We start from the raw sequence: 21382 nt of genomic DNA on the forward strand, positions 1-21382 counted from the left end.
ATCTAAAGCTGCAGTCAAGGCCAAATACAAAGCAGCCTCACTTTGTGACCACAAGGTCAATTACTAAAGCGATTCAGCAAATTAAACGGATAAGAACATTAATGATACATTTTTGTGTTACTTGATCAAATAGCCAGACTGTGAGATTTAAATAAAAATATTTAAGTGCAGCTTTAGCAGCCTGGATTCAATATAGCAACTACTCGACTGACTTTGCACAACAGGACATCTGAGCCCCATTATATACATCACTGCCCCAACAAAACAGCTCGTATAATTAATAGGAACTTGTAAAAACCTAAATATGTATCAAATTTTTCTTTTCAAGACAAGCCATGTGTTAACGATGAAGGTTAGCTTTGACAATTTACAGCTGTTTTTTCACACTTGTGCTTCTGTACTGAGAGGTAGCATCATGCAGTATAGAAGCCCGAAACTGCTCACATACACATATGCCACAAGCATAAAAACACACATGCACAAACACTTTTAATAGTACCTATAAATAATTTTCTTCAGTACTAAAACATGAAGTGAATACTTGTGGGATTTAGTCAGCTGTAAAGAACAGAGCTGCTGTTTAGGCACAATTTACTACACATCACTAAGTGCTGCACCTTGGGATTGAAACAGAGAGAAAAACTTCTACTTTTTATGACAAGAGGAGGTTGTAGAGCTTGGTTACACATACTCACTTGTCTGAGCATGTGTACATTTGTTACTATGTGCGTGTGAGGTCTTACCTCAGCGTCTTGTTCCTGGAGACTGTAGGTTTTCTGCAGAGCGTGCATTGATGCCACGCTCAGCTCCGATTCTTCTAGCAGAAGCTCCAAAAGCATCACGAGCTGCTCTGATGACAACTAAGGAGACAAAATCATTTATATTAATGCAAGTGCCCTCATAAACACACTGAGACACATTATTAAACATCATGAGCAAAAAATAAACGAATAAATATAATAATTACATCCTCCATAAGCAGCTTCAAATAGCAGAGTTATCAGGAGTAGCAGACTCATTTAAATACTGAATATTGCTTACTCACTCATACGCACATTTACATTATTTTCTACCAGTTTAATTTTCTTTTCTATGCTGTGACTGCCTTGATAAAAAAATCATATCAGTAGAAATCAGACAATTAATCTAGCGGTTGAAACAGCCACATAGGTTGTGCAATATAACACATCTGAAATGGTTATTAAATAAATATGGAAAATGAGGTGATTTTTGTACCACTGGGAAATATTAAAAAATCAGCAAAAAGCAGATGAATGAAATATTAGGATTTAAATAAAAGGCAGAGATGGGAAGGAAACAGATAAATTAAGCTGCCATTTCTTTTTTTTTTCGAACCCAAGAAAAGCACACCGTTCAGGAACACACAAGCAAAAAAGATCCTTTTCAGATCATTTCTTTTTGTAATGATGGCAAGTAAAATCCTAAATTGCGGCGATGTTGGAGACTGGAAACTAAGAAAAAAAGGAAAGGGATTATGTTTTTAGGAACTATGTGATCCCTGGATTTTCTTTTTTGCTAACACAAGTTTTTTTTTTTTTTTTTAAAGCAGATCTTATGGAAACAGCCCGTTTTGTCCTGATGACTAACATCTTCAGAGACAAGTATTCTGAGAATCCATGTGGGCAGGGATATGAGAGAGTGGCTTCCTTCTCTGGGGACAGCTGTGCCCAGCCTTGCCTTCCTCTCTGTTGGATACACCCAGCACATCCAGCAACACTTTTCCTCTGCTCCCAGCCTGGGATGCAATTAATGGCTGGAGGCCCCATGGAGACTAATGTGAAAATGAGTATGAAGTTTGTGTGTGTCTGCGTGCGTGTGTGTGTGTGTGTGTGTGACTGAGTGAAGCAGAGTGCAAAGGAGAACACATCCTTCCTTCAATGCAGGTAAACCCAACACGCTTTGAATGTGATGAATAGCTTTATTTCTGCGATACATAGTCAGTGAGGAGTGTATTCATTTGGTAAACAACCTCCTAAGTGCTGCTGGGAAATACTTGACCAAAAACCAGGAAGGATTCCTGCTAGCAGCTGCAGGAGTTGAGGGAATAACACCCAGACTTGGCCAAGAGTCAAATCAAATATTACTACCCCTGCTGCTACACACACAAATACAGATGATCATCTAACTCTGTAAAACATCTGATATCCCGTCTTTCCTTCACCCTCTATTGACTCGCTGCTCTGAATCCCTCCTCCCTCCATTTTGTGAACACTGAATGTTTTCTGGAGCGGCGTCTCCATCTCCAAAGAGTCTCTTTGGGGCCCACCCATGATCCTTCTCACTCTCCCGCCCTTTGAAAAGTGAGGAGTACACAGTAATAAACACTGCTCTTGCACACACATGCACACACACACACACACGCACACCATCCCTCTGTGGTGACTGAGATCCTGTTTTGGCTGTATGTATTTTTGTTGCTATGGTGGTAATCAATATGTCTGCACCAGTGTCTCCAAAAACAAATTCCTGCTCAATGATGATACATTTGAAACCAATTTACATTGTTATTATTATCCTGACACACAGGCATGCACACACTTTACACATACCGACAAACGGGGACATGATTGTCTCCCTCATAAAATGTAACATGTCCATGGTGCATTCACTGACATCAACAGCAATTATAAGCACAAACTGTGTCCTGTATTTCAATAAAACCACACAACCAAGGACATTTACCAAAGTTAAAAACCCGATGCTACTTTACTTTTACTCTGGCTTAAATTCAGAAGAAAATACTGGATTTTCCACCTCACTACATGAATGGTAAACATTCTCAGGATTGCATCCATCCATTGCAGGGTTGCAGGGGCTGGAGGCTTTCCCAGTTGATTTGAATTAGACAAAAGGCAGGGTACAGGGTTACCAGCCCATTGCAGGGCCAAACAAAATGGCCGATATTTGAACCATGGACCGCAGGATTCCCTACAGAGCAATTTAAATATCACAAAGCAAAGATGGATTCGACCTGTACAATGACAACAAGTAAGAGAAAGTCTTACTGCAGTACCTACCCCTCTAACTTCCTTCACCTCAATTTTTACATGAAGAAACTTTTCTGCATTCACCTATAAAACTGTGCCACTTGTGTTGGGTGAGATTTCTAAGTAGCACTGTGGCAATTATTCATGATAATACACCTCCCACACTGTGTGTATATAATAAAGTCAATACAATGTAATATAGAAAGAAACTAACAAACATTTGGTTATAATTTTTTTTTAATCACAAACAGAATTTGATATGGTGAAAATCATGAGGATTGTGACTCAAAGTAAAGGTTGAATGCTTTCCACATATGTTTAAGGTCCAAGCAGCAAAGCTGTAGTAGCACTAACACGTTTAATCCACTTTCTCTTCGGTTATTTTTTATTCCTAAAAGGTTTTCATGCAGAAACACTTTAAAACATGAAGATTCCAGCTCAAAGATTCCAGAGCTGGAACCAAATTCCTTAATCTCTTTTTCTTTTTTTTTTTTTCTATCAAATTCATGCAATGGAAAAAAGGCTTTAGTAAAGTACAATTCTTTTACATTTTTCTACATCTGGTTTAATAATTTTGTTTTTATTTTTCTGTTTTCTTTTTTCTTTCTATTGTTTTTAATTAAAACTTATTTTCAACAACTCATCATAAACTCTCACGTGAGTAGTTGCACACATGACTAACGATCCGTGTTGTGCTAGTTACTGAAAAAAGTGACTAGTTACAGTTACTCGATAATTAAAAAAAACTGTTACTTTGTTGATTACTTACTTCAAAAAGTAAAGCATTACTGTTAAAAGTAACTTTCTAGTTACTTTTGTAAAAAAAAAACATTCCTAAAAATTCTCCCATTAATATCCTTATAGCCTAATTACAGTCTTGTACAAAATATAAAACAATCTCAAACACAAAGTAAATTCTCAACACTAATTTTTTTAAGTCAGGCAAGCAGATTATTTGAAATTAATAAATAGAAATAAAAAGTACTATAACAGCTGCTCAAAAATTAAATCTATACTGCATCCCTTCAATGCACTATACTTCTCCTACTCTTTGTTATAAATTTTTTATTTACATATTACCTTAGTTATTCGCGGGCATTCACTGCATGTCTCTCTTGTCTCTGTCAAGCGAAGTTGCGCACATATTTACAAGCGACTGCAGAGAAATACAAGCCCATCAAGCGGACTTTGCAACACTGCCCATGTTGTGCTTAATCACAGCAGTAAACAGGAAGAAGCTCCTTGTTGATGGCCAAAATGTACTAATTTGGCTTGTAACGGGCAAATTGGTAATGGTTACTGAGTTACTTTATTTAGAGAGTAATGCATTATAGTATTAGTTACTAGCAAAATTAAGTTAGAGTAATGCGTTACTACCCAACACTGCTGAAGAGCCGTTGGAGATTTAGTTAGATTTAGTATAGACTGGAAATCTGAGACATGCTTTCACACACTGCCTACATACTGAGGCTCATTCTGTTGTAGCTTTAGGATGCATCAAAAATGTGTAAAAGGTTAAACTTTAAATTGCCACATGGATTCATGTGAATATTGATGCGGCAATCAGTTAATATAATTAATTTACCCTACTTTTATTTATTTATTTATTTATTTAGCATTTTAATTGAAGATAAAAACGGATATTTTCATAACTTATAATCAATAAACAACCTATTGGCCTGCATTTTTAGCACATTCACATCTACAAACATCTTCTTTCACATCTAACAGATTGGCATTCTAAAGATGCTAGATATCTAATACTTTGTGTAGGTATGTCAAACCACCTCAACAGTGACATTTATTTTCTCACATGTAATTAACATTTTCTGTTTTGTCAAATTGTCAAAGAAGGTAAAACCTCATCTTTCCAGTAGTGCATTTATAGAAAGGTATCTTCTCTGGAATACAAGATAAAAATCTCCTGGTGCAGAAGTCTTACAGCAATTACCAACAGAGCTCAAACAACTCATGGAGTTTAGAAAGTACTCATAGTTAAAATTCTCACACTGTCACAATCTGCTTGGAGCCTGATTATTAAAGCTTGTGGTTACATCAGCATTACTGCCATTATATCTGAATAACGGCTTTTAAGGTAATGAAATTTTAAATCTGTGATTGAAAGTGTGCTTTAAGGTAGCTTGGGTGTAGGTAACTGTAAGAGTGAGAGTATGGATGACAGAAGAAAAGAGATAAAAGATTAAAAAAATGTCCTGCTTGTAAAAGTTGCGAGCAAAAATTTATATTAGAAAATATTTGATGCATCATGAAACCGAGACTCAGGACTGTTAAGCAGCTACAATCCTGCATCAAACAAGAATCAAGAAACAAGGACATCATTTATTTCCTAAAACAACTCCCATATGTTTCCAGGCAGAAGAAGGCATGCTACACAAGCATTCCACCGTTCCAGTTTTTTCAAGATACACATTTCTGCTGATTTTTGAAGTCAACTAGTCAGGCCTTTCAAAAACGATTGGTTGATTAGTTGTGATGTCATCATGACGCCATCAATAACGGGATGGAAAAAAAATGCTTTATCTCCAAGAAATTGTACGAGATGTTATTTGTATATTGCATGTGTTCCATAAACAAATGTTTTTTGTTTTTTTTTAACATTGTTATATTTTTTTAATATTGTGTGGGAGCCCCTGACGGGACACAGGATTTTTTTTTTTTCTTTTACGTAATATGTAATATTTTAGCCTTACTCATAGTTAAAATTCTCACATTCTCACAATCAAAATAGACAACTATTCTGATCATTCCTACATAATTTACAACTTTAATTCATTAATGCCAACCTTAGTCAGAGGTTAAGTTTTGCATTACCACACAATACTTTTGTGTTACCTCCAAATAAGGTAATATAAATTATTAACTGCTCAGTACTATAGGCTTGTCTTGAGGATCTTCTGGCTCAAAAAGGATCATTTAATCTTCCTTTGTAAATATAAACTATTTCATCTCAACTCTGACCAGAAGCGTCACCTGACCGCTGTAACATGTCATTCATCAGCTGTTATTCATAGACAAGGCCCACATGACGAACCTGACCTTCTCCAGGTTGCCCTTGCAACCTAATGGTCTCTGTGTGAGGGCATAAATGCTTTTTCATCACTGTTGATGGTGTTTTGGGCCCACTTTCGGATTTCTACTGGCTCCTTAATTCATATTTTGTGTTTGCCTGCCTCTTCCCAGATGACTTGAGTATTATGGTTTGCCTCGTCTGGTGGATCTGACATGCATAACAGCTGATAAACGACACATTACAACGGTCAGATGACGTTACATTGGGGCCACGCTGTCCTTTTTACATAGCACTGTAAACACCACCATGTCTCTGCACAATGAGACATAACTCCTCCAAACAAAATGGCGAATTTTAAAAAAGCTGCCAACTTTGCACAACTAGTGAACTAATTGATTAGTTGACTAGTCATGCACATCCCTAAGATAAATATATATATATATATATATATATATATATATATATATATATATATATATATATATATATATATATATATAATATAAAATCAATATATATATATTAATACATCAATAAAATATAAAATCAACCAAAGGATCAATTTAAATAATAACCATTTTTTCCCTAAGGATAAAGGATACAGTACAGATCATAAAGCCCCTTGAGTCAAATGTTCTACTTGTTACATTATGAGTAAAGTTTGACTAGAACCGACTAGGCTTTAAAGGAATACAGATGTACTGGTAATACCTGCTCCTTTTTCTGTCCCACTGGGGAAAATATCCTGCTTGTTCAGTCACACAGCATTAAGGGGGCTGGAGACATTGACTAACTGTGACATTATAAAACCAAACTGTGATTTCTGAGAGGCCATTGAATCGTGTCTGCATGTGTGCGTGTTGCCATTGAGCAGCTCGACTGCCTTTTATTTCTGTCTGACCACAGGCTCATAAAAACACATTCTGGCACCAGCAGCTAAAGGCCTCAGCCCACGCCTCAGGTGCTAAGGTTTCACTCTTTCTTTCCCTTAAATCCCTCCCTTTCTCTCTTGCATTGCCTCTGTCTCCAGGACTGTCTGTTACCCGTCTCCATACCAACTCCTTTTCACTCCCTCTTTCAATGGGGCAAACTCTGGATCCTGCAATTAACCCCACCTCCCCTTCCTTTATATTCTTCTTTTCTGTCTTTATGTTACACTTGATTTAAGGAACCAGGCATCGATTTGCCCAAACTGCATTGGCATGTCCACGTCTTGATATGAGAGACAGATATGACAGCGTGAACACTTCTAATTAGTAGGAAAAGCTGCAAAAATGTAATGTGCAACTAGAGGGAAGGTTCAGAAATAAAACAGCTAATCTGAGAAAAAAAAACAAAAGATTTAAAATAAACTCATTGCAGCTTGGGAATAATAAATCCTTAAAATGCACTTTCAGTTTTAACTCAAGCTGCATTCTGTGCACAGCAAAGTAAAGAGTTGATTTAATTTAATGATCATAAGTCACATGTTAGCAGGAGGCCCCTCTCAGCTGTAATCTGTGCTTGCAGAGACATGTGTGGGAGACTTTAGTAGAAGATAAAGCAGTAATGAGAGGAAGCTTTAAATACAATCATTCACTGTGAAGAAATGATATTGCAATCTTGTGGGTTCACAAGGTACACGAAAAACAGCCTGCTGACACAGGATTTGTAAACCCATTTTGGGTAATGGGTTGGAACACAAACAGACACACAGAAGATACTGAAAGGTCATCTATGACTCACATGTTGCCCTTTCAACTTGTGCAACCGAGCTGCATGTTGCTCTACCGTTTCCTCAAATGATGTCACACCTGCTTTCGCTGCAGCTCTGCAATGATCTCAGTGCTGGTCACAGACAGATGACCTCCACAATGACCGGCAGTTTTAACCGTCTATCTGTAATTTAATCGTTAGTGCTGCACTTTCTTTGCTTCTTCGATTTAACAGCTGCTCTAATCAACAACCACAGCAGCGACAGATAACAGAAGGAGGCTGTGTATTTGCATGTGTTTATGTGTTTGTTTATCTGGCTGCTGCAATCAGTCTTCAGCCTAATCAGGAATCAAAGCATAGGGAGAGGTTTTTAAAGTCAGATGCTAAAAGAGTGGAAAAAGTAAATAAAAATAACAGAGAAACTCAAAGATTCTGAAGTTTTGACCTTGCAGCAATGGCTGTTGGAATCTATTGTATTAATAATGTATTGCTGATACAAGAGGCCGATTGTCAGGCAGTGTTTACCAGCAGGAGTATAATGGGAACAAATACGAACAGTGTGTCTAATGCATTACAACTCATCAGAGCCCATTTAGAAAACAATCACTTCTGAGTGCCTAATTCATACTGTGTTAGCTAATTACAGTTACATGTTAGCATGGGTTCTTCTCCCTAAATATTTGTCCATGCCTAGTTATGCAAACATTTATTTTTGAGTGTGTTTAATCAGCTGCTGGTTGTCAGGACAGGTTGACCCAAGTAGCTGCTCTTTCTCTAACTCGTGTTCCCCCCTTGACCTTCAAGTTCACAATCTCTAGGCCAATCACAAAGCAGCGTGGGGTCACACCAGGCTGAAAGTCAGAGGTTAAGCTGAAAAAGAACACACAGTGGCCTTAGCAGTGGGGAAGGACTTAAAGTGGACAAGAAAAAGAAAAGGCAAAGAAAAATGCACATGCGCACAAGCTGAACTTTCAGTTGGCTTGTATGATGCATGTGTTTTGCTGCTACTGATCACTACTGGTAGCTTTTCGTCTCAACCCCAAGACTTTTTTCTTTATATATACATTTACAAAAGGTGGGGAATATGATATGTAAAATACTATGTTCCTGTAATTTGGCATTAATCAAGAAGGCAATTAACATGTTTTCTCTCCTACTCATCAGCCCTCTGAGTCATATTTGTTCCCACATACACACACCTCCAAAACGGGAAGTTTAATTAATCTCTGGCACTTTGTGCTTTGACGCAAGCTGCAAATCTGACTGTCTCCAGCGGATGCCTCCCTCGCCTCCCTCTTACCATTTCTCCTCCTACTCTTCCTCCCACAATCTGTTGTTCCCTTCCCAAAAAAAAGAGGCAACTCCTCAAACAAAAGCAGATCTCTGATCAGTCTCAGTTTAATCTTTTCACCTTTCTTTTTCATTTTGCAAAACATCATTGTCCTGCAGGATAGTCCTGCTCGCTACTGGTGCTTCTGTTGGTCTGGAAAAAAGGTAGAAAAAGATTTACTTTACTCATTGTATTACCAGTACAGTCTTCTCTGGAAGATGTATAATAAACCCCCCTCAATTCAAATAATGTCTGATACCCAAAGAGACCCGCAGTAGTGTTCGAACTAAGGTCTCACTGGTAGCAGTTTTGCTCCTGTACCAGCCATAAGTCTTGGAAAGAGAGAGGTATTTGAAACTAAAATGGAACAAAAAAACTGTTGTTTGTGTGTGGGAGAGAAAAATGTGTAGCGTCTGTACTCCATTGACACATCCAAACAGCTGTATGTCAGCTAAGACAAAGAGCAAGGTGAGAGTACAGCAATGGTGGAGCACAGGGGCAGATGTACACAAAAAACTGATGAAACAGTTGATTTTTTTTGTCTATTAGATTACTAAAAATTTTACTATCAACAGCAGCAACAGAGACAAAATTGTTATTCCTAATAATATAGTTATCCTTAAATAATAAAAACATAATAATAATAAATGTTACAGCATCTGTTAATGCACACACACCATTACTTATTGACTGCCATAACTTCAAGCAACACAACTATTAATTTCTATTCCGTATTTCTCATCTAAAATAAAAACCATAAGATAACCTAATTTACACAAATCAGTGCAGTAAAATCACTCCTATCTCATTCATTTTTAGCTTTCCAGTCCCTGAAGACATAATGAACAAAAAGTATAAAAAGTAACTATGGCTGAAAATAACCCAGGTTTCAGTTCTACATGGCATTCGTTCTGTTCTGATCCTGGGAGAATAAGATAAGGCTGAGGTTGTGGTTTAATAAATAATAATAAATAATACAAATCCTAATTTCAGGCATTGCAGACACCAATATAATCAGTGTTGGGTGCTTGATAATATTAATTGCAAGGGTTAATAAGCCAGATGGAGAGAAACACTCATGCACACACAAAATGAAGACTAAAGAAACTTTTTTTATCAGCTCATGCAGCTGAATCTAACTGTGCCATGTAATAGCAGTAAGAATTATAAATATCAGCACAAACTAAACACAAAACCCGCACAGACATTCGTGCACAAACACACAAGCAGGCAGTGAAGATTCTCCCATTCGAGATGTGTTTAGTCAGATGGCATCAATAATAGGGGTAAAACACAAACATGCACCTGCAATGACCTCCAGTGTGGAGCGATAGCATCTACTGCGGTTGAAAGATACACTGAAAAAGAGAGATAGAGCCTTTCTGGAGAGAAAAGACAGATGGGATGACTCTGGCAGAATGGGACGCATCTGGGAGTGGTGGCAAGAGACAAGAAGGGGAAGACAGCAAAGAGACGCTAACATAGACAGAAAGGTCATATTCAGGAAGAGAGTCCTGCGGCTCCAACTCTTATTGTGTCTCTTTCTGCATGTGTGTGAGCTGTGGTAAAATGTTTGACACTCCTTTGCTTGTGTTTGTATGTTTGTGTGCGGGGAGTGTGTGCTGTCTCCTGTGTGAACTCCTGGCTGGCTGGGTTTAAGCAGTCTGAGCTGACAGAGGTATGCAGGATGGAATAAACCCAGATCTCTGCTGAACAGACAGACACACACAGCTGTGGATTCATGCATAGTGACAGCCACGCAAACACAGACAAACATACATATGGAAAACAAGGAGGAAAAAATAAATAAAACACAGATGGATAATTAGATGATGACAGAATACAATAGAGAAACTGGAGAGAGGTGAATGAAAGCAGAGCATGACGAGGTAATAATGGAAACACACATGGAGAGAAACTTAAAACTTTCTATTTACTTTGCATTACAGGAAGACGGTTTTCTATGAAAAGCTTAGCAGCACATGATATCCCTGACTGAGGAATTTGAAGGTGTTGCTTGCAGTATGGCTGGTGGCTGTCTCTTTCTCCATGCATCTATTTAACTGTTTAAAACTAGACAGCAAAAGATCTTTGGAAAGATAAAGATTGTAAGTCTACAGTATGCTGTCAGCCCTTGGCAGTGCAAACAGAACTGCTTTTCTGTCTTTATTTGACAAGTTTATCACAGAAATTATTTTTCATGTGTCGTTTGACCTTTGTTGTATGCCACTTTCTCCCTCCTGGCAAGAGGCATTTTCAGTGTCTCTGATATATGTGACCATTAGAGCTTTTCTAGAGATGAAACCCTTGAGTTACTTCATACTTCCAATAAATTCTCCACCAAATAATCATTTATCCTCCTAACTTCTATATAGCTGTATTTAAGCAATATTATAACGTGCCAATAAGAGGAAAGATTAGAAAAAAAGATTGTTTTTTTTCCCTCTTTTTTCTTCTCTTAGCAACAATTTCACAACTCCTCTGTTATCCTGGTGGATATAACTTAAACTTTAGCAGCAACAGTGACACACTGCTTTGACACTGAGGCTTCACATTCTTAAATTATGCTGATGGACCACACAAGGATACCAAACACATAAGCTGATCAATGTGAGAGACATTTTTCAAGAATTCCATTATTCTAACTTGTAATTGTGATGACTTTCAGTTTCCATTCTCCCGTGTGATAGAAAAAGTTAAAATACTGTATGTGTGTTTGGATTTACTTTCTCTCTATTCTGAAATCTCCTCAACAGATGATTAAATAAAAACATAAACGTTTGCATTTCAGTCTCAGGCTTATGTTTAAGAAAATGAAAGGTTGGAAAACCATTGACAGATGAAATAAGATTTCATGTGACCATTAGAGCTTGTCTCTAATGGTCACTTCATAAAATCACAGTTAGACCATTGACTGTCTCTGATCTTACGGTTACTGTAGTAGTAACTCAAGTCATACCACTGCCAGAGAGAAGCCCACTCACATGCCAACAAATGATGAAACAGTATCATAAGCTAGGCCTCCTCTAAGTCAACACCAGCACCTCTAACATTTGCAGTCAGATCTTTGGGTTACGTTATTGATAACATGTGCAGGGATTTCTATAATAGCTGGGTCCAGTAGCACATGCAGCTTACATTACTTTTCATGCATGCCTGTGTGTATCTGTGTGTTTTTGACAAGCAGAAGTGTGCGTCATGTCTGTCTGAGGGAGCTGTAGCCTCCCCAGTCATTACTAGGAAAGACACATGTTAAAGCACTCAGCATGCCGCATTCTCACGCACACACACAAACACAACATTACATACAGTAATCGACAAGGTGACGCCTAAATCAGGTTTTATGTGAAAAGTATTGATTCATTTCCCACCACTAAAATGCCAGTTCCATTTTACAGCCCGGTCCGATATTGACTACGACTCTCCACTGAATACATATGTGAAGTGTCACCAGTTTTAAAGCTTCACCCTCAACGCCGTGCTGCGTTTTATTGCACTGCATTGCGCTCATTGTTTAAATTTGTGTTTGAATGGGCTTCAAAGTGAATGTTTGTGTGAGCAAAAAAAGTGGGGTTACTTGTTTTTGGGCGGATTGTTTCAAACATGTTCAGCAGGCAGTTCTCGTTTTCTCTGTCCCTGATGTGTTTTCCATGTGTGCTGGAAAGACAAACACAGCTGCAATTTAATGGCACTCAAATGCTTCTGGGATTCAGAACGCAAGTGTACGTGTGCATGTGTATATCTGTGTGTGTGTGTGTGTTCTTTTTTTTTTTTTACCAATTTAGTAAAAAGCTTATCTCTTGCTGTATAGCTACTTGTTCTCCAAAGTCTCCACTGCATCTTGCCACCTTACTTGGTGTTTGCATCTGTATGAGTGTCTGTCTACATCTATCTTTATGAGGACCAATTTAAAATTTAGGCCTTGGGAGCAATTATACATCTCATTTTCTGAAACACATTCAAACAGCCAGTTTGATGGTTGACATTTAATTTAAGGGCTCAGAATTAAGATTTAGGTAAGAGATTTAGCTGAGTTGTAAAACATAAGAGAATATATTATACTATGAAGAGTTTTCTAAAAGAAATAAATACAAATGTGTGTGCATGCATGCAAATGAGGGTGTGTTCTTCATTAAGGCCTAAGTGGTATTTCTGAGCAGCTATGTCTGTTGTGAAATAGCTTGTCAGCATCGTCAGCACTGACTGGTGATCTCAATACACCCCCCCTCATTTTCATTCACAAACACATAAACAGAGACGGCGGGGAGTCCCCGGACGAGATGAGACAGGCAGTGAGCTTCAAATGACCCTGAACACAGAACTGCTGGTGAGTGATAAATGAGACAAATACACACTGCCACTTTCTTCCTCTCACTTTCTTTCCGTCTCCCCCTCATTAACGCAACACAAATGGAGCCATCTCCTCTCCTCCCAACTAAACATAAATCTTTCCATCTATAACGTTTGCACTGCTGATAAATTTTCATTTCCCCCCGTCTCATTCGTCTTGTCTAGCTTTTTTGCTACCTATCAAAAGGGAAAACCAGTTTTATGCTCCATCAGCATGACGGCCAGGAAGTGTGTGGCTTGTACTTTCAAGTCACTTTATACAGAAATATCCTGTTATATCACTGCATGAGTTAAGCTTCCCATATAGAGGAAGCATGACAAGTTACAGGAGTTATACATTCAGCTGCGTAATACAGATGTAGATGTAGCTCAACATCCGTTCTGTGCATTGGACTTACAGACATCCTTAAAAATCTATTTATTCAAGAGATCATACAGGTGACCCATACGGCCTCAGGGGAAGGTAATGTTGATCAAACAGCATTTGTTTGCCACAATGATCCCTTGATTCCTGTACAATCTGTTCTACGTGGATCCCACAGAAATTGATAAAGGCAGAAAGAAACTTTTATTGATCTGTTGTTTTTGTTCCAGCCCTGTTGTCTCTTTATATGTCTTGGACTCATTGTACTATCTCAGCTTCCCTTTTGTTCTTTCACTTTTACTATCTCACTGTCTGTCCAGGCACAGGGCCTTGATGGCTCTACTTTGTCAAAGGAGTGCAGGGAGCCATTTGCATATGTGCTTTGCATGTGCTGAAAAACCATGTTTAGGCTATTCTAAACTAAAATCAGATGCACCAAATCATGTTTTTAAGATAATGCATGCTGCTGGATCCCTCTAGTTCGCTACTCTGTCACACTGGCTAGTTACTGTATCTTTGTGGAAGGTTCTGTGTTTTTTCATGGGAGAATGAAGCCCACTCAATTTTCTAAGTTTATTTACATTCATTCTGACTGCTTATAATGGCCCAATCACATCTGCAACCTTCCAGTCCCTTTGTTACAGAAGGGATCACTCACATGGTTAGTAGCAGGATGGTCAATCAAGTTAGCACAAGTTGGTTACAGTAGGTTTTCTCTGTTTTCTTTGCACTAAAAGAAATAAAACTCTTGTTATTTGGTAAAATGCAAAAGAAAAATTTGTTCCTACTATGTTTAAATACTTAATCACAGATTCCTTAAATTCTGGCAGAGGAGACTAAAATAAAGCGGAACGCTCTCCAGCTCCCAGGGTCTCCACTGTACAGATAGATTTCTATGGTTCCGCTGCATGAAATCAGATGTCATCAAAGCAGAATCTTATTTGACAGGACTTCTGCTTGAAAGAGTTGATTAGCATTTTTTCCCCAGTTGAAAACCTTTATGACTTGACTTGTCATTCAGCTTTAGTAGGACCACACATCTGTTATCCAACCACCAGATCCTTTTCTGAACACCTTTAAGCTAGTCCATATGACATGTGATCTAAATGGGTTTCAGTCACATAATGCAAAAACCTGTGATTCTAGCTGCGACTTGAACATTGCTACTTGTTTACCCTTTTTTTTCTCCTTCCTCCCAGCCACTTTTCAAAGTCCACCTGTTAATTTGGCATGCTCTCTGACAGCACCTCAACCATCAGTGTCACAACATAAAGTTTCACTGGAACAGGAGCCACAAAAAGAACTCAGAAAACATAAAGATGTAAGGAGATAATAAATGATCTAAACACATTAAAGTAAATCAGAATAACTATAAAAAAACCTGATGGATCATAACTTCAATATTAACTTAATCATAGCAGCATTTAAACATTACATAAGGGAAATAATTAATTATTTTACACTGCCCCAGTAGGAGCTGTCATATGTGTGCAACACTTTATCAGATTTTATTTTAAACCAATTAAAAGGGTTGTTACTCCTGATAGTGGAGTCAGCCAGAGCAGGCCTGGCCCCCGTCAGTCTACTGATAGGGAAACACACACAAACACACACACATGCACTTTTCTTCTGATCGTTTCCCATCCTGATGTGAAGTCTGGCCGGAAACAGCCATTTCCATGAATGTTCCCATCTCTCCTCCGGCATACTCCTGATTCATTGCCAATAAATCACAGTAAGAGACGGAAATAGACAGAGTGAGACGGAGTTAGTGAGAAAAAGTGTATGAGATTAAGAGAAGTGGAGAAGGAAGAGAAGATGATAATATAAACCAGGAGAGAGTGTGTTGGGAGATTGGAAGAGAGAGATGAAGGAAAACCAGATGTGTCCTTTTTAACATCACATGAGGTGGAGCTCATATTGCCAAATATGGCTGAGTATACATGAAAGAAGTGACGTCTAACTGATAACTAAACACCCATCTAACAGGCTTATTTATGACTCGGAATTTAATTTGACCAGCTTTCTGACCAATCATAAATAAATGATTAACTTCACTCATTCATGCATCTTACAAATTTATATTTTACCCTCATGGTGCCAAATGAAATAGTTTGTGACCATTTCCATATTATCCTACTCTTTTATCCCAGTTCTCTACTTATGGCTGAGTAATCTTCACCACCTGCAAACCCCACCCAAGTAAAGAACCTTTTGATCATGCCCTCCCTCCTGTTTACACTCCCACACAGCAGCTCCAGTTACCAATGCCGCTTCCCCTGTCCAACCATCAACATCACACTTCATTACAACACAAGAGATTTCAGTCACCACTTAAACTCAGCTCATTTCTTTGTGGGTTTACATTGTCTCCTAAAATAGAAGCTGGCATCTTTGTCCCTGTGGCATAACAGAACGGCATGGTCCATTTAGTAGTTGCTTCAGAGCTTTAGATCTGAACATTGTGCTCACAAAAATGGAAATAAACAACCATACAATGTCAGCTGGGTAGACAAAAAAAAACCACAACAGACACTAAATGGACCTTGTAACAAGACTGTTAATTTATAATACGTATTTTATTTTTGCCTTCGATTTAACCAATTTCTTTCTGACTCCAAACATGCTGAGATTATTCTTAATATGGATTTACAGTAACTTTTGTGAACTGCTATATAATGCTAAATATAATAAATGAGTTAATCTTACAGCAGACTATCGCCTGATTTTAATCAGTAGACTATACATTGTATGTTCAAACAGTTACTTCTTCTATCAACCAATATAGTGCAGATTGCTGTTTATACACAAACTGTACAATTAATGCAAAAAAGCTAGAACAATCTAGATGCAAATATGGACTATATTTTAAATCAACTTGCTGGTAAAATATATTTATGACCACAATATTGAGCAAATTTTCATCACTCTGATGGACATAAGAATGGCAGACCCTTGCAATTACCAAGGTGTGTAGTGTACAGTTAGAAATAGTGGCATGCAGAACAATTTCAGCTGGTATGACGAGAATTCAGGATTACAACTTTTCCTGGATTTTGTTTATCCAGGGAACAGCTCAGTAAACATTTTCTATATACAGGACCTTATCACATCTGCACCAAAAAGCTGACTATCAAATGCACCGTATTTTGATGCAAAATGTAAAGCAGGTTTATTTAAATCTAACATATGTAGATCATTTACTTCAGTAATATCGTTAACTTCAAATATGCAGATCAGAATATGATTTTAAAGTTAAAAATTATGTAATTTTGACTCAGCTCCATCTGCAGCCCATTAAACCCATTCCACAGGCCAGTTGTTCCATGAAGCCTCCGATTACTAAACACAGTGTACACCAAAGCTGCATTGAGGTTGTTGGAAAAGTTAAGACACATTATGATGCTATCTTCAAGGCATTTTAATTTAGAATCTATTTGATTGATATAAGACCCAGGTCAATTATAACTTCCAAAGTGGATCTCTACAGAGCAGAGATGTATGTCATTAGCAAAGTAGTTGGCCAAGATCTCTTGTTATTCACAAATTTTTCCCTACAGGGTTTCCTGTCCTGATCAGCAGGGGCAGATGGACCCCCTCATTACGACGACCGCAGATGAAAATGAGAGCAAAATGAGGCCCATTACCATGCGGGCGTGACTAATATCCCTCTACAGACCTCTCCATACACTCTAGACACACACACACACACACACTTATCTCACATGCACATGTAAATCACACGTGTACATTAAAACTAGACATGCACACAAATATGCTTGCAAATCAATAACAGAAACTAAGACAAGGAGATGTTTGTAATAAACCTTGACTCTATAATATTGACCAAGCTGTTCTGTGTGGGTAGAGTGTCTGGTTTGTACCACGGTGTGCACAAGTGTGTATATTTCTTAATCATGTCATTAGTTTTAAATGCAAAAGTTATACTAATTCCTCCTCACAACATTCTCACCATCTTTACATCATCTCACCAGTGTAATATTTTATCTGCCGTTTGCTTCTCTCCTTTTTTCATATGTCGACAGCAGATTTGTTACCTTGCTGGATTTCAGTCACCATCCTCTAATCCACCACTGGTCTCACTTTAACTTCAGTCCTCAGCCCAAAAAACCAAGTCGCCACTATTTCTGCTTGTTTTCCCTACATAGAATAATCCCCTATATCTTCTCTTTCCACAAGCATCATCTGCCAAATTCTTTCCTTTTGTTTGTTTCTGCTGAAGCTCATCATCTTGAAGCCTAAACATATTTTTCACTCCAAATTGAACTGATCTGAAAGATAGCCACCTGGGACACACAACTCTCAACAATGGCATCAAACGTTTTTCATATTTATTCCATGCTCCAGTTATATCTTTATCTCTGTTTCACTCCCAACTATTTCTTTTCCTTCTAGCTTTCCTGACTCTTGTGTTTTAACTGTCCTCCCTCGCCTTTGGTGAACAGGTCTGGTGAGTGATTTATAGCCTTGAAACAGACTGGTAGACAGAAGGAAGAGAAAGGGAGAAAGGTAGGGTAGGAGAGGGTGAGGAGAAATGGGGCTGTTTGGCGTTTGAAGTACATGAAGGAGTAATATAAAATACACCTGGTCCGTCCATGGGGCACTCACTGTTCGGAGAAACAAAGAGAGGGGAGGGGGGCATAGAGGAGGAGAGAAGCGAGGGCTGGGCAGCAGGGGAGAGAGGGGAAAGAGGAGTGGATGGCGCAGGGATGGGGCAGAGGGGGTTCACTTCGTGTTTCCTTTCAGAATGGCTTTTATGGTGTAACTTCAAACGCTGACCTCCCATGCCCCCGCCCCTATATCATCCCGCTCCATTCGTCCGTCCATTCGCCCCTCCCTCCTCTTTCTCACTATTGTGTATGGCCAAGTGGACAGTAATTGGCTATTCTTTCATGAGGCTGATTTCAGCACTCTCTGCCCCCCACAGGAAGAGGCCCTTTCGCTGCCCCTTAGAAGTAAGTGTATTTGTGTGCATGTGTGTGTGTATGCTGTAAAATATGCCAGACGGTACGTATCAGGTGGTTTGATGGGGGCTGCTCTGGCATTTCATTCACTGTGCACTCCAAACTACAGCACAGGAACTGAAGGTAATCTAATTATGTTGTAACATGAGGTTCCATAAGATGACCAATAGATTTCAGATGCAGCTTAAATATGTATAGATTTATGTCGCTCACATTGCATCTAACAGGCATCTATAGAAAGACAAAAGAGTCCCACAAAGAGAGGAAACTTGGAAAAATTTGATGCCTTTACAGCAAGGAGCACTTGCCAAACTTGTTTACAGCATGAAATGTGCAAGCTATGCAAAGGTTTCCAACAGTCTTTAACATGTGAGCATATTCTGAGTGATATATAAAAGCAGCTCTTCTCTCGCTAATGACTTCTGGCCCCTCTGTGGCCCATAGATCAGTGTGCGTTCATTAATGATGCAGGCGTGTGCAAGTTCGTGTCAATTAGTGGGTGGAGGGGATTAGCCATCTCCAGAGAGTCCTAATTAACACTTCATATGCAAGCAAAACCATATTTCTTTGGATTTTTAATGGCACTTTTTTAGAAACCCAGCAAATTGACAGGAAGTATGGGAAGAAAGGGATGGATGCAAAGGAAGGTAAAGGTCAAACAGAGTCCTAAATGTCAGGGCTTGATGGTGGCCACCTCCTCCAGACAAACACAGACACATACACCTTGACCATGACCACACACGCACACAGTATGTGATGTACACAAGCTCTTAAAAGGTTAAACGTCAGCAGAGGACAACATAAACACAGACTTAACGTACAGGGTAGTCTGTCCAGGCAGACACAACACATAAACTAAGTTAAGGATAACTGTGTTGTCAGACAAACAAAATTACAGCAAATCTCAAAAGTCACAGACAATAACCTCGCACAATAATTATTAAGAAAGAGGTTTCCAAAGGAGCAAGGGGGGCACATGTAAGAGTCAGACGTAGAGCAGAGGGACAACAGAAAAAGAACTTAATACAGCAGAGTGCCTACCTCTTTGTAGTTCACCTTGGGTTCTATTCTCTTCCGCTTTCTGCCCTTCCCCTGGTGAGTCTGACTGAAGAGAATCCATTTTACAACCTGCAGGAGGGAAGATGGTAGGGGGGTGAGGTGGTGAAGGCGGGAAAAAGGAGGTTGTGTAGAGGTAGACAGGAGGAGACAGCAAAGTAGCAGGAATGGAATACGAGGGAAGATAGCAAGAGGAAGGATTGTGTGTGTGTGTGTGTATATATATATAGATATATATATATATATCTATATATATATATAAAGCATGGTAAAAACATACTAAAATTACTTTTAGAACTCATAGCAGAGTGTAAAGTTTCCTTCCTTTTTATAGGATGCCATTAATTCCAACTTTTCTGCGCTCACTCTTTCAAAATTAATATCCAACACAAACAGCTGTCTGGGACAAAAGAGGGAAAGAACAGAGCACAGAAATCACGCTTTTCAGTAATGTGTCCTCAACAGTTCTTCTCCACATAAACTCACATAGCAAAAGAAACCATAATAAAATGTAACTGGACAAAACTGTATCCAAACACTCAAACCAAACACAAAGTTGAGTAGTCATTTCTACGGTGCAGTCACTCAAGAATTTTTGGTGTTTACAGAAATTTAGATTACAAAAAGTCCCTTCAGGTTTAATTATAAATGGTCTTAGCAGAAAGACAGATGGGGGGATTTGGAAAATATAGGCAAAGCAATTAAGGACAACATGGGAGCTTTATAGGAAATCTAAGAGGCAGCACAAAATGACACGCAACAGATGCAGAGCACTGCGTGCCGCACTTCACTCAGGGGCAGACAGAGCGACAGGGAGCAAACAAGAAAGAGAGACGCAAACGAAGTGAAATAGAGGTAGATATAAAAGATGATATCAACATGCTGTGAAATAAGACATGTAAAGAACACCAGAGGAGAGAACCAAAGAAGGAGCAGCAAGGAGAGAAAGCACCAGCTTAACTTGAAAGAAAAGAGGCTCATGAGAATCAGATGATAATCACATCAAGTAGTTCAATGGCCAACATTTCAGATGTGAGAATGTGAAAGCTGCCCCTGAGTCTGTGTGCCACTCCCTTAAGATATGAAGAAGAAAGAAAAAATAGAGAAGAGAGAGAGTGCCTACCTCTGCTTTGACTTCTTCCACCAGCCTCGCCTTTGACCACACGGCGCTCCTTTCATACAGCCACTGAACGTCAGAGAAGAAGGGAAAGCAGTGAGCTGGGGGCAAGTGATCAGGACGGAGTGGAATGCTTTGCAGAGGCAGAGAGAGAGAGAGAGCAAAGCAGGAAGGGGAGGGAGAGAGGAGAGGTGGGAGGAGAGGGAGGAGGTGGGAGTGCTATCACTTGTTCCTCTGACGGAAACTCGCTACTTGACTCCGGAGGATGACAGAAAGGAGGAAAGTGGAGGAGAGAAAAATGAGGAGGAGGTGAAGGAAGGGGGAAAAAAATCACCTGACTAACAGACAATATGATGGACACTCACCTTAGTTCGCAACATGTCCATTCTTTGTACACACACACACACACACACACACAACATGCAGCGGTAGTCATGCAAACACAC

At 38.9% G+C, this 21382-nt stretch overlaps 1 protein-coding gene across 4 annotated transcripts in view; it reads right to left on the bottom strand.

The window, feature by feature from the left end:
* LOC121648720 (aminopeptidase O (putative)) overlaps window positions 1–21382 on the bottom strand; it is a 69693-nt gene that overhangs the window by 11174 nt on the left and 37137 nt on the right. For 2 of the 4 annotated variants that reach the window (XM_041999005.1, XM_041999006.1), the window contains 3 exons: window positions 20943–21005; window positions 19805–19891; window positions 744–860 (listed from right to left, as the gene is read on the bottom strand). In XM_041999005.1, the coding sequence (XP_041854939.1) occupies window positions 744–860; window positions 19805–19891; window positions 20943–21005 (267 nt within the window). Of the gene's footprint in view, window positions 1–743; window positions 861–19804; window positions 19892–20942; window positions 21006–21382 lie in introns of those variants that run through there. The other 2 variants (XM_041999007.1, XR_006012022.1) reach the window with 2 other exon arrangements.

This window comes from Melanotaenia boesemani, chromosome 11 (assembly GCF_017639745.1).
Source record: "Melanotaenia boesemani isolate fMelBoe1 chromosome 11, fMelBoe1.pri, whole genome shotgun sequence".
In the NCBI taxonomy this organism is placed as follows: Eukaryota; Metazoa; Chordata; class Actinopteri; order Atheriniformes; family Melanotaeniidae; genus Melanotaenia; species Melanotaenia boesemani.